The sequence below is a fragment of the Ovis aries genome, chromosome 15 (assembly GCF_016772045.2).
Source record: "Ovis aries strain OAR_USU_Benz2616 breed Rambouillet chromosome 15, ARS-UI_Ramb_v3.0, whole genome shotgun sequence".
NCBI classification, from domain to species: domain Eukaryota; kingdom Metazoa; phylum Chordata; class Mammalia; order Artiodactyla; family Bovidae; genus Ovis; species Ovis aries.
The window spans coordinates 42863094-42877396 of record NC_056068.1 but is presented as its reverse complement, the minus strand read 5'-3'; the positions used below and the strand labels follow the sequence as shown (position 1 = coordinate 42877396).

General features: G+C 39.4%; 1 protein-coding gene across 7 annotated transcripts in view; it reads left to right on the top strand.

Moving 5' to 3' along the window:
- The window catches only part of ZNF143 (zinc finger protein 143), a 61093-nt gene that overhangs the window by 5856 nt on the left and 40934 nt on the right, over positions 1–14303 (top strand). For 2 of the 7 annotated variants that reach the window (XM_012095790.5, XM_060399922.1), the window contains exons 2-5: positions 11957–12071; positions 12427–12519; positions 13360–13443; positions 13968–14048. In XM_012095790.5, the coding sequence (XP_011951180.1) occupies positions 11957–12071; positions 12427–12519; positions 13360–13443; positions 13968–14048 (373 nt within the window). Of the gene's footprint in view, positions 1–5529; positions 5704–9646; positions 9666–11952; positions 12072–12426; positions 12520–13359; positions 13444–13964; positions 14049–14303 lie in introns of those variants that run through there. The other 5 variants (XM_012095789.5, XM_060399921.1, XM_042233071.2 and 2 more) reach the window with 4 other exon arrangements.

The window sequence follows — 14303 nt, the reverse complement described above, 5'->3', positions numbered from 1 at the left end:
CCACCATAGGGTATTACATGATATTGACTATGGTTCCCTATGGTATGCATTAAACCTTTGTTGCATATCTATTTTTTAATTAGAAATCTAGTATTCTATTCATAAGTCAAACAAGTGGAATAAAAATATCATAATTTTTTTAGTTAGGCAAAAATGCATACATTTAAATATATGTATAAAGTATACATATTTATATATATGTATACAAAAGCTTTTCTACTACACTTGATAAATACTTGAGAAACAACATCAAGAAAAAGGAGATGGAGAACATAAACTAAATGAAATGGGAACACTGAATATGAAATATAAAAAGTGAAACAAACTAGATAAAAGTCCATCATGTAGTCCAGTTTTTAAACACGACTGCTCATTAGAAACATGGAGCTATGGAGGTAAAAGCAATACCTGGGCATTTGTATTTTTCAGAAAATTTCAAGATAATTCTGATATGTATCTGGATTTTAAAAAGCGATTACAGATTTTTCTGTTAGATCCTAGTTTTGGTAATATGGTAAGTGGAAGTGCATATATGCACATGTTTTCATCCACCCAGCCAGTCTATGTATTTTGGCTGGTTCATTTAATCCATTTACATTTAAGGTTATATTATGATTCTGTTACTGTTTTCTTAATTATTTGGGGTTTATTTTCTGTAGGTCTTTTCCTTCATTTGTGTTTCCTGCCTAGAGAAGTTCCTTTAGCATTTTTTGGATAGCTGATTTGGTGCTGCTGAATTCTCTTAACTTTTGCTTGTCTGGAAACTTTTGATTTCTCTATCAAATGTGAAGGAGAGTCTTTCTGGGTAGAGTATTCTTGGTTGTAGGTTCCTCCCATTCATCACTTTAAATATATCATGCCATTCCCTTCTGGCTAGTAGAGTTTCTGTTGAGAAATCAGCTGATAGCCTGGTGGGAATTCCCTTGTATGTTATTTGTTGTTTTTCCTTTGTTGTTTTTAATATTTTATCTCTGTTGTTATTTTTTGTCAGTTAATTACTGTGTGTCTCTGTGTGTTCCTCCTTGGGTTTATCCTTCCTGGGATACTTTGTGCTTCTGGACTTGGTTGACTATTTCCTTTCCCATGTTTGGAAAGTTTTCAGCTATTACCTCTTCAGATATTTTCTCAGGTCCTTTCTGTATCTCTTCTCCTTCTGCTGCTGCTACTAAGTTGCTTCAGTTGTGTCCAACTCTGTGCGACCCCATAGATGGCAGCCCACCACGCTCTCCCGTCCCTGGGAGTGGGTTGCCATGTCCTTCTCCAGTGCATGAAAGTGAAAAGTGAAAGCGAAGTTGCCCAGTCATGTCCGACTCTTAGTGACCCCGTGGACTGCAGCCTGGTTACCTCCATCCATGGGATTTTCCAGGCAAGAGTACTGGAGTGGGGTGCCATTGCCTTCTCCGAGAATACTAGAGTGGGTTGCCATTCCCTTCTCCAGGAGATCTTCCTGACCCAGGGATTGAACCCGTGTCTGCTGCATTGTAGGCAGATGCTTTACTGTCTGAGCCACCAGGGAAGTCTTCTCCTTCTGGGACCCCTGTAATGCAAATATTGGTATATTGAGTGTTGGTGTGTTTAATGTTGTCCCAGAGGTCTCTTAGGCTGTCTTCATTTCTTTTCATTCTTTTTTCTGTATTCTGTTCTGTGGCAGTATTTCCACTGTTCTGTCGTCCAGTTCATTTACCTGTTCTTCTGCCTCAGTTATTCTGCTGTTGAGTCCTTCTAGTGTATTTATTATTCATCTCTGTTGGTTTATTCTTTAGTTCTTCTAGATCTTTGGTAAACATTTCTTGCATCTTCTCAATCTTTGCCTCCATTCTTTTCCCAATATCCTGGATCATCTTCACTATCATTATTCTGAATTCTTTTTCTGGAAGGTGCCTGTCTCCCCCTCATTTAGTTGTTCTGCTGAGATTTTTTTCTTATCCCTTCATCTGGGATATAACTTTCTGCTTTTGCATCATGGTTAATTTTCTGTAATAATGGTTTTTGTTATATCTGCTGTGAGACTGTGCTGCTTCTTGCTTCTTCTGTTTGCCCTCTGATGGATGAGGCTAAGAGGTTTATGTCAGCTTCTTGATGAATGGGAAAAACTCGGTCTTGCTCTGGTGGACAGGGCCTTGCTCAGTAAAGCTTTAATCAAATTATCTGCTGATGGGTGGGGTTGCACTCTCTCCCTGATAGTTGTTTGGCCTGAGGTGATCCAGCCCTGGGGTTTGTGGGCTCTGTGGTAGACTTAATGCTGAACTTCAAGAGGCTTTATGCCAAGGGGGACCTTCCAGTGCCTCCGTTCCTGTGGCGAGCCCCTGCCAATCCACGCTTCCACAGGAGGCCCTCCAACGCTAGCAGGTACTTTTGGTTCAGTCTCCTATGTGGTCACTGCTCCTCTCCTCAGGGTCTTGGTGCATGCAAAATTTTGTTTGTGCCTCCCAAGCTTGGAGTCTCTGTTTCTCTCAGTCTTCTGGAAGGCCTATAATCAAATCCTGCTGGCCCTCAAGGCCAGATTCCCTAGAGATTTCCAGTCCCTTTGTTAGATCCCCAGGCTGGGAAACCTGATGTGGGGTTCAGAATCTTCACAACAGTGGGAGAACTTCTTTGGTATTACTTGTCTCCAGTCTGTGGATCACCCACCTGGTGGGTATGGGATTTGATTTTATCGTGATTATGCCCCTCCTACCATATCACTGTGGCTTCTTTGTCTTTGGATGTGGAGTATCTTTTTGGTGGTTTCCAGCGTCCTTCTGTTCATGGTTGTTCAACAGCTGGTAGCAGTCTTGGTGCTGTCCAAGGAGAGATGAGCACACGCCTACTACTCCACTGTCTTGAATTGGAAACTATCCCAATTTTAAAACAAATTCCCCCCAGAGAAGTAAAACAGAAATGAAAGTTCCATGACCTGGGAAGCTTGTCAGTGTTGGGCAAACCAGGATGATTGTATTAGAGAAGTTAGTAGAACCCCAATCATGGTATTTGGACTTTATGGGTAAGTGGGAAAGTTTTGAAGGTTTTTATGACAAAGAAATGCTCTGATTGGATTTGAAAGCACTTGGACTGTGCTGTGGAGATCAGGTTGGAGGAGGGTAAAAGTGGATTTTGGGAGGCTGATGTAATAACCCAAGTGGTTATGGTCTCCTGAATTAAGACCGCCTAATAAGAGAAGTGAATGCATTTGACAGATATTTAGAAGGTAAAGTGATCATTTTTCGTGATCAATTGGGGATTAAGGGGGATTGGACTACTGGGTAAGTGATTCATTTATCATTGAGGTAGAAAATCAAAAGTAGAATTTTATGGCATACAGTTTTGAGATGGAGGTGGCTGTGGACCATGAATGTCATCAAGGCCAATAAGCAGCTAGATAAATAGATCAGGAGCCATTAAGAGGAAAGACATGATAGTTTTAAAAAGCTTATAAATTCTAGAGATCTTTGAAACCATGGGAATGAATATGATATTCCAAGAGGAAAAGTGTATAAAATGAAAAAACAAATGAGGATGCAAATTTGCACGTTCTCAACATTTAGGAATACATTGGAGAAATGGAAAAGGATTGGCTAGGAAGTTGGAGGAAACCAGGAGCATGTAGATGTCATAGATGCCAAAGCAAGAGAATATTCTAAGAAAGAGATAAAGGTCAGTGGTATCAAAGACAAAAGTATCCATCACACTGTTTTTTAATGTTTAACTATCAATATTATAATGGCTGGTCATTTAAAAAAACTTCTTGAAAATTTGGGGTACAGTCATCTATGTTCAATTTGAAGAGTTTTGGCAGTTGTATATGTCCAGATGATCATCACTCAAAAGATAATAGGACATATCCATCACCAAAGAAAATTCCCTTGTTCCCCTTTCCAATCAGTCCCCTAACCTTGCAATCACATTTTATTCTAACACTGTAGATTAATTTTGGTGTTCTGGGAAGTTATATTAATGGAGTAATACAATATGTATTGCTCTGTGTCATCTTACTTCCCTCAGCATAATAATTTTGAGATTCCGCACTGTTATTGTTATACACTGTTATGTATGTGTATATAGTTTGTGATGCCAAAGAATGCTCAAACTACCGTACAATTGCACTCATCTCTCATGCTAGTAAAGTAATGCTCAAAATTCTCCAAGCCAGGCTTCAGCAATATGTGAACCGTGAACTTCCAGATGTTCAAGCTGGTTTTAGAAAAGGCAGAGGAACCAGAGATCAAATTGCCAACATCTGCTGGATCATCAAAAAAGCAAAAGAGTTCCAGGAAAACATCTATTTCTGCTTTATTGACTATGCCAAAGCCTTTGACTGTGTGGATCACAATAAACTGTGGAAAATTCTTCAAGAGATGAGAATATCAGACCGCCTGACCTGCCTTTTGAGAAACGTGTATGCAGATCAGGAAGCAACAGTTAGAACTGGACATGGAACAACAGACTGGTTCCAAATAGGAAAAGGAGTACGTCAAGGCTGTATATTGTCATTCTGTTTATTTAACTTCTATGCAGAGTACATCATGAGAAACGCTGGGCTGGAAGAAGCACAAGCTGGAATCAAGATTGCCGGGAGAAATATCAGTAACCTCAGATATGCAGATGACACCACCCTTATGGCAGAAAGTGAAGAGGAGCTAAAAGCCTCTTGATGAAAGTGAAAGAGGAGAGTGAAAAAGTTGGCTTAAAGCTTAACATTCAGAACCTAAGATCGTGGCATCTGGTCCCATCACTTCATGGGAAATAGATGGAGAAACAGTGTCAGACTTTATTTTGGGGGGCTCCAAGGTCACTGCAGATGGTGATTGCAGCCATGAAATTAAAAGACGCTTACTCCTTGGAATGAAAGTTATGATCAAACTAGATAGCATATTCAAAAGCAGAGACATTACTTTGCCAACAAAGGTCCATCTAGTCAAGGCTATGGTTTTTCCAGTGGTCATGTATGGATATGAGAGTTGGTCTATGAAGAAAGCTGAGCTCCAAAAAATTGATGCTTTTGAACTGTGGTGTTGGAGAAGACTCTTAAGAGTCCCTTGGACTGCAAGGAGATCCAACCAGTCCATCCTAAAGGAGATCAGCCCTGGTGTTCATTGGAAGGACTGATGCTGAAGCTGAAACTCCAATACTTTGGCCACCTCATGCGAAGAGTTGACTCATTAGAAAAGACCCTCATGCTGGGAGGGATTGTGGGCAGGAGAAGAAGGGGACGAGAGAGGATGAGATGGCTGGAAGGCATCACTGACTCGATGGACATGAGTTTGGGTAAACTCCGGGAGTTGGTGATGGACAGGGAGGCCTGGCATGCTACGATTCATGGGGTCGCAAAGAGTCTGACAGGATTGAGTGACTGAACTGAACTGATAGTTTGTTTCTCTTTATTGCTAGGTAATAATCTATTGTATGAATTTATCACAACTTTGTTTTTAATCCTTTCTTTTATTTGAGTTCATTCTAGCTTGGAACTATTATGAATAAAGCTGCTATGGACATTCTTGTATAAATCTCTTTGTGGATGGATGAATATTTTCATTTCTCATTCATGCCTAGGAATGGCCATTGAACTTCATATTAAAATGGAGATCAGTGACCAACCAGAGAGTTTCTGTTCTTAAGGACCGAAATTAGATGGATGGCAATGGGAAATCAGGAGGCATTGTTAGTAACAACTGTTAAGGAAATCTAGCTGTGATAGGAAAGAGAGAACAAGTAGCTGAGTCAGAGGTGAGTTTTTTTGTTTTGTTTTGTTTTTGTTGTGTTTTTTAAGTTATTGTTGGGAAGAAACTGGGGGAGAGAGGGAAATTGTTTACAGAAGAGGTCCATGAAATCCCTGTGGAGGAAAGACAAATGACATGGAGAGTACAGGTTGAAGAATTGGTCTTACCTTATAGGAAAGTAATATGGTAGGAGAGAAGAAAGAAACATGCAGAAATGCAGTGAAGTGAGGTTTATTGGCAAATAATTCCTTTGATGACTTATTTTCTGTGAAATTGAGAACTGATTAATTGAAGTCCTGAAGGAGAAGAGTGGGGGGATAGCAGAAGAGGGGATGGAGGTTTGAGACAAATGGAAAATAAATAGTTGCCATGAGGAAACAAAGAAATGTAAGTTTTCGGGACAGGTTTGGGGATTCAGAAGAGGCTGGAAGAGCCCAAGAACTTTCATGTCCCTTCAGGACTATTCCATCAAATAAGTTTTTCGATCTGAAAAATGCTTTGTAAATATGAGACTTATACAAAGTTATTTCTGACTAGAGATGTGTGTTTTTACTACCTAGTCCATGTACTCTTTGTACAGAGGATCTGTTTTGTTGCAGTTGTATGTCAGGAGTGCTCTGTAATTTTCATAATTGTCTCACAATGTTTTGCTTCCCTTACATGACAAGATGAGCAATTTGGATAATAAAATATTAACACAAACAGTGTTTATCTTGAGGGAAATAAAGTACAATGCAGGACCACAGTCAGAAGTGGAGTTTGAATATATCAGAACCTCTCTCCTGCTACTTACACTCCTCAAACTCCCTAGACTCAGTGCAGGCAGGCCAGGGCATGCTTAGTAAACTGAACTATGCAGGAATGCCCTTATCAAGCTCTGCTGTTAGTACCGCATTGTTGAGGTCTGAGAGATTTTTTTTTAGGTTTTTTTTCATATCAGTGGTTCAGTTAAGAACAGACAGACCATTGCCAACATTGGTGTTTCTGATGACTAGACCTAGGTGTCCATTTCTAAATTCTTGTCTCTGTTCGCACAGCTTTTTCTCACACATAGTTTAGTTTTACCTCTCCAGGCCTCGTCTCAGCTTCCTGCCAGTCTGTGTAAGTCTTTCATTTCTGAATGTTTCTGGAACTTGGTAAAGCCTTCACATTTCAGCATTTTACCCACGCACTGGAATATCCTAGTTCTTTAAAATTGGTATTATAAACTCTGTCCCTCCGTTTTACCCTTCAGCATTCTGTACAGCCTATGAGAACTACCTCATTTATTAGCATGTTCTTTACATTGCATTCATGGAACATGCTTACTCCCTGGGTGTATTAATATTTAAATAAAACTGAAGAGATTTAAAGACAGTTTTCCACAAAGTTTAATCAAAGCAGTGTAACTAAATCAGCAAACTACAAAGTTACAGAATAGCCTACTATTTTTATGTTGCTATACTAAGAAATTCCTCATTCCAGGGTAGGAGATGTCATTAAATGCAGCACAAACGACCATGCTTAAATGAAGAAGCACTTTGTATATTAGTGAATTTATAAGGAAAATTTGTAATTGAGACCAGGTAATAGAAAGTGTGTAGGTGGAACCAGCCTGAGGTTAGAACTGGAGCTTGACAATTTCTGAAGGTCTGGTTTTTGTTAGTTCAGTCGCTCAGTCGTGTCTGACTGTTTGTGAACCCATGGTCTGCAGCACACTAGGCCTCCCTGGTCCATGGCCAACTCCCAGAGTTTACGCAAATTCATGTCCATTGAGTCGGTGATGCCATCCAACCATCTCATCCTCTGTCGTCCCCTCTCCTCCTGCCTTCAGTCTTTCCCAGCATCAGGGTCTTTTCACATGAGTCTGGTTTCTGTAGCTTCATGCAAAAAGTCTTTAGGATTTGTTAATCTAGATTTCTTTTTATATCATTTCTTACTACGATAAAGATTACTTGTAGTTGAAGTCCTTACTCTTATACCTGAACCATTAAGATTTACATTTTCATAATAATTCACAATAATTGTATCTCACAATTTTACACCAAATTTGAGATATCTAAGGGCTTCACATTTTAAAATATTGATCTGATGTAGACTCAAACCACTGAGGAAACTGATTTTTTTTTTTTAGGGGATGAAGTCAGCTAGTATTTAAGTACTAATTTTCTTTAATGTGGGAAGCATGATTATTGTTTTATTTTTGGTTGTACTGGGTCTTCGTTGTTATGAGGGCTCTTCTCGAGTTGCAGTGAGTGGGGGCTACTCTCTAGTTGTGTTGTGTGGCTCCGCGTTGCGGTGGCTTCTCTTGTGGTGGAGCATGGCTCTAGGGTGCTTGGGCTTCAGCAGTTGGGGCACGTGGGCTCAGCAGTTGGGGCTCCCAGGCTCTAGAGCACAGGCTCAGTAGTTGTGGAGCACCGGCTTAGTTGCTCCACCACATGTGGGATCTTCCCAGACCAGAGATCAAACCCTTGTCCCATGCATTGGCAGACAGATTCTTAACAGCTGCACCACCAGAGAAGTTCCTGAGAGCCTGTTTTTAATCCCTTTGGATATATGCCCAGAAGTGGGATTGCTCGATCATATGGTAAAATTCTATTTGTAACTTTTTGAGGGATCTCCATACTGATTTATTTTGTTTTAATTTGTTTGGCCATGCCACTCAGCTTGTGGAGTAACAGTCTTTTTTGTTTGTTTGTTGTTGTTGTTGTTATCTTATTTCATTATTATTTTTTTTTTATGGAGTGGCAATCTTAGTTCCCTGACCAGGGATTGAACCTGTGCTTTTGGCAGTGAAAGCAAAGTGTCCCAACCACTGAACTGCTAGGGAATTTCCTCCATACTGTTTTTAATAGCAGCTGCTAGTAGTAAAGAATCTGCCTGCCCGTGCAGGAGATGCCAGAAACTTGGGTTTGATTCCTGGGTCGGGAAGATCCCCTGGAGTAGGAAATGGCAGTCTACCCCAGCATTCTTGTCTGGAGAATCCCATGGACAAAGGTGCCTGGCAGGCTACAATCCATAGGGTCTCAAAGAGTCGGACACAACTGAAGAGCCTGAGCACATGTGCTCATGCTGTAAATACACTGCTTCTACTCTGGAGAAAAACAGGTAACTAAAGTGTACTGTGATAAGCGTGCATGACTGAGCATTCACGTGTGCACCATTCTGCATTCCCACCAAAGTGCTGCTGCTGCTGCTGCCAAGTCACTTCAGTCATGTCCGACTCTGTGCGACCCCATGGACTGTAGCCCACCAGGCTCCTCCATCCATGGGATTTTCCAGGCAAAAGTAATGGAGTGGGGTGCCATTGCCTTCTCTGCACCAATAGTGCACAGAGGTTCTTATTTCTTCGTGTCCTTGCCAAACTTACCTTGTGTTTTGGTAGTGGACATTCTTATAGGCGTGAGGTGATATCTAATCATGGTTTTGATTTGCGTTTCCTCGACGATTAGTGATATTGAACATATTTTCATCTTTGTTGGCCATTTATTTATCTTCTTTGAAGAAATTTCTAATAAGTCCTTTTTCCAGTATTTATTTGGGTTCTTGTTTTTTGATGTTGAGTTGTAGAAATTCTTTATTCTGGATATAACATTTGCTGCACTTCATAAATGTGTTTTTTTTCTCTCTCTTTTCTTGTGGCAATATTCATCGTCATCTTCCAGAAAGGCAGGAACTTATTACTTTACGTATGTCTTCCTTTGAGATTCCTCTTGTGCCCCATCACAGCCTCCCTGTGTCTGATTTTGGTCCATGTTTCATTATTAAAGCACAGGAAATTGACTACCTTTCACAAGGTGGCTCTTTCTGAAGATATCGTGTGTATCTCACATGCTTGTGTGTGCGTGCTCAGTTGTGCCCAACTCTTTGCAACCCTGCCAGGCTCCTCTGTCCACGGGATTTCCTGGGCAAGAATACTGGAGTCGGTTGCCATTTTCTTCCCCAGGGAATCTTGCCAGCCTAGGGGTCAAGCCCACGTCTCCTGCATTGGTAAGTGGATTCTTTACCACCAAGCCACCTGGGAAGCCCTTCTTACATGCCTATTTACATGCTATCTGAAAATGTTGATGCACAATCACGACATGAATGTGAATATGGTGTTGAGTAACTGTAGAGTGTTTTAACTCTAGCTTATTTCATTTATTCACTATCATATTTTCCCCCACTTGATCATTTTCTAACAAAGGGCGTTAGTTGTATCATGGAGTCTTTTTGAGAATAAGATGGGCTGTGACCTGACATCACTTATTACCTCTGGCAGTTGTAGTGCACATTTGATCTCTTTGAATCCTTTACCACCAAGTGTATTTGCCAGCAATTTGTGTCCAGGAATCAGCTGACTCTTCATCTCTTAATTAATGTAGATTTTTTTCAATTAGGATAGAAACTATAGGTGCTGAAGCCTTCCTAAAGAAATTTAACACTTGACCAGCCTTCAGACAAGAAAGAACTTAATCAGTTACCTGTTGATGTAGTTATTTGGAGATTTATAAATAATTGAAAAGGACAAATGCTTGAGTTATGGTCAAATGGACATTTTTTGATATTGTGACCCAAATTAACTTGTAATCTGCGTTTTTCAAAATTCTCTTTCTAGATGTATACTGTAAAAATCATGCAGTACTTACTACATTTTTATAGGTGCTTTCCCTTCTATTTCCTTGTCTTATTTCTGTTATATAGTGACAGTACTTGTTCTGAAAATGAGCCTGTCCCAGTCTTAAACTCAGGGAGCAGAGTACCATTATTACTTTAAGGCTTCTCTGTTAGTCCTTAGAAGTAGCAAGGAAGTAATTGAAGTTTCCATGTGCTTTATAAACAGATATAGATTATAAATACTTCAGGAATCCCTGAGAAGTCAGCCCTTGACTGGCTTTCTGTGAGTCTAAACCATAGTCTTTGGCTTTAATCCAAAGAAGGTACAGTTTATAGTGTTTATAAAAATGAAAATCTTCTAGTCCTAAACATAAATATAATGGTAAAATATTACTAATATCTGTATATTTCCCTTTTAAATATTGACAGCTGAAATTAGATCTTTAGATCTGAAAAGGCCCTCAAGAGATGCTCTGGTCCAGTTCCCTGGCTTAAAGCAGCTAAATTATCCCAGCTTCTGTTAGAGACAACTCAAGGCCCACAGAAGTTATGAGACCTGGAGGTGGGAAAAGGGAGACGGGGTTATGGTGAAGATTGGTTAAAGAGCCATTCATGCATCCACTTATTCGGCACCTATTGTGTACTGTGTGCCAGGTACTTTATAGGCACTTTAGTCAGGAGAGCAGATAAAAATCCCTGTCCATTCTAGTAGAGGGAGAAATAGATAAGAAACAAACAAAATAAGTAAATACATGTAATGTCCATTTATTAGTACTGTGCGGAAGTATAAAGGAAGAAAGAAGGATAGAGTGTATCATCATTGAGGGTTTGTGATACAGTTTGCAGTGAGGTAAATAAGGAAGCTCTCATGGAGGTGCCATCGAACAAGACTGGAAGAAGACGAGAGAGTAATAATGAAGATACCAGGAAGACTGTTTCAAGCAGAAGGAACATCAAATGTAAAGGTCCTGAGGCAGCAGAGCATCCACTATGTTAGAGGGAAAGCAAGGGCACCAGCCTGGCTGAAATGGAATGAATGAGACGTAGAGCAGTAGAAAGTGGGGGCAAGACCATTGGCCTCACAGGCTAGCATAAGGACTTTTGACTTTGATGAGAAATCATCAGAGAGTTTTGAGAAGAGAGATAAGATCTAACTTTTCCCTTCAAAAAGGGCAGTCTGATTGCCGTGTTGATAGGAGACTGTGAAGGAGGTCGCAGTAGAAGCAGGGAGACCAATTACTGTGCGGTTGCAGTAACATCTCAGGGTAAGATGGTAGTGGCTTGGATCAGGGAGGTAATGGTGAAGCTTCTGAGAAGTGGCCAGATTCAGGATAGATTTCTGAAGAATGTCAGCAGAATGGACTCAGTACATTCATGGATTCTAAGTGGAAATATTCAGCCATGTTAAACCCAAAGAATGTTAATTACAGGAATTTTAGACATGGTACAGAACTGATGGGCAAGACTTGTCAGTGTGCTCAGTAATTTTCTGATGAATTATTAAAAGCATGCTCTGGACTTTGGGCTAATACTCTTACCCTGCATATTAAGTGAAATTTCAGCTTATTTCAAAACACTCTTAACTTCCTTAGCAGGTTTTTATAGTTCATAAATATTCTCTGTAGATTTTATTTTATAAATACATTGTTTTTTGTTCTCAATGCCTGCATATTTCTTCAAGGTAGAAAATGTTGTTAGCCCAGATAAATCGAGATTCTCAGGGAATGACAGAGTTTCCTGGAGGAGGAATGGAGGCTCAACATGTTACCCTGTGCCTGACAGAGGCAGTAACTGTGGCAGGTGAGCAGTTTCATTTGAAGGGATCATGTGGGTTTGGAAATATTTATCTTAAGGGATCGTGTGGGTTTGGAAATATTTATCTTAAGGGAAAATGGAAACTCACAACTATAGTTACTTTGTTCCTCCTCCCTTAGCTAAAGGCAACGCAAAGCTAAGCCTTTTTATGAGCATTTTTATCTTGGTGTGGATGCTGGGTACAGTAGGGTGTAGAAATATTTTTTTGTAAATGCTTTAAGAAAGTCCACTTGAGTCTAAGTTAAGCAATCTGCCTTTTGATTCATTTTTACTTAAAAAACTTAAAACAGCATGCACATATGATAGTTATTTAAAGAAAATAACTTTCGTTTTGTAATAGATGGTGACAATTTAGAAAACATGGAAGGTGTAAGCCTACAAGCAGTAACACTTGCTGATGGTTCTACTGCTTATATACAGCACAATTCTAAAGGTATGTGCTTCATACACAGCCCATTGGTTATTACTAGCAATTCATAACCTCAGAGTTGGAATACCTAGCAATTATACTTTTTCCTAACCCCTCCTAAAGACACTGTATATTGCATGTGGTAATTTTAAGTCATTTCAGTTTAACTTAAATTTTGTTTTGATAATTTGAGGAAACCTTTTGAGATATTTGGAACATACTCTATCAGAAGTAGTGAGGAAAAGGAGAGGGGGTTAGTGTCCTTGACCTATTATCAGTAAGACCTTTATCACTTTAAATTACGATTTAATGTTTTTACAAAATATGCATAGAAATAGACATTTGGTTTTGCTTTTATAACATTGTTTCTAAATCAGTGGTTACTCTGCGCCGAGAAATAGCCTAGTTCTCAAATTTCTTGTTTTTATGGAAACCTGCTGAGCATATGTATGCATAATCAAGGGACTTGTAGCCCCCAAGGATAAGAATGACAACTAGCCTTGCATGCACTGATATATCTTTCTATCTTCCCAGTTTCAGCTTTGCTGTTGTCAGGGTCCCTATTCCTAAGTGGTTCTGAAAGGTATATGGAGGTTTGACTCATGTAGCTTGCTATGATGAGCCACTCTTCCTCTTGAACTAATTGAAAATTGGAGGGGAGGAAGAATGGCTGAGGGAGGCTTTTCTGCTTTCTGTAGGATCACTGGATGTGTTATTGAATTGCCTCAGAACATTTGAGGGAAGAAGCAAGATGAACATGATCTTAAGTAGTGTATGTTTTTATAGTTGATATCATTTTGAAATTGTATGAAGTTTAAATTTTTTGCTTGTGCTAATTTATTGGCTTAAATCTTTTGTTTCTAGATGGAAAACTCATAGATGGTCAGGTCATTCAGTTGGAGGATGGTTCTGCTGCCTATGTTCAACATGTACCCATACCTAAAACTAGTAAGTATTTGATACTCACTCACCTTCCTGATTCTCAAACTTCAGTATTTTCTGCCTCCAGGTGCCTCTTACTACTTTAACTTGGTCCTTATCTCTAGTCCTCCTGAAAGGAGAGATGGGTAGATGTCAAAGAGAGGATCTAAAGACTATTTTAACTTGAGACTTTCTCTCAGACGTAATAGAAGTTACTAGACTGTACTCTGGAGATAAATGGGCAACAGTTTTAAGTGAATATTCCTATTATTTGAGCTAAATGCTACATGTCTTCTTATTTTCTTCTTTCTTTTCCCTTCTTTCAGTTCTCCTTATCCCCTGGTATATATTCCTCAAGTATTGTAAATATCTTTTTACCTTTAAACACTTATTCAGAGCAGCTTTGCTGAAATTATTTATATTCAAGGATCCTTAAAGCAAGCTTATGTTTGTATGATGTGTTTTAACGGTTTATTGACTCTGTTGCCGCTGAGTTATCAGCATATACTTGGATAACATGGGATCTAAATGTAAGCATTGTTTTTGAGCAGGGGACAGTTTGCGTTTAGAAGATGGGCAAGCAGTGCAGTTAGAAGATGGAACTACAGCATTTATTCACCATACCTCCAAAGGTAAATTAGCTTTGAACATTTGAATAAAACAAGGCAGAAGTGGGGTGTGGGAAAAATAAGACCTTTATTTAGTTGCTGAAATGGTTTATGTAAAAGAAGAATTCTTCTCTCAAATATAAGATGGCAGATTTTGGCACGGTCTAATAAAACTCTCATAATGATTTAAGTTGTCCAGTAGCAGTTCGGACTAGCAAAACCCTGATTCCTGGGAAAACTTCAAATAGAGGCTGCTTTTAAAATATGAAATTAAAACAT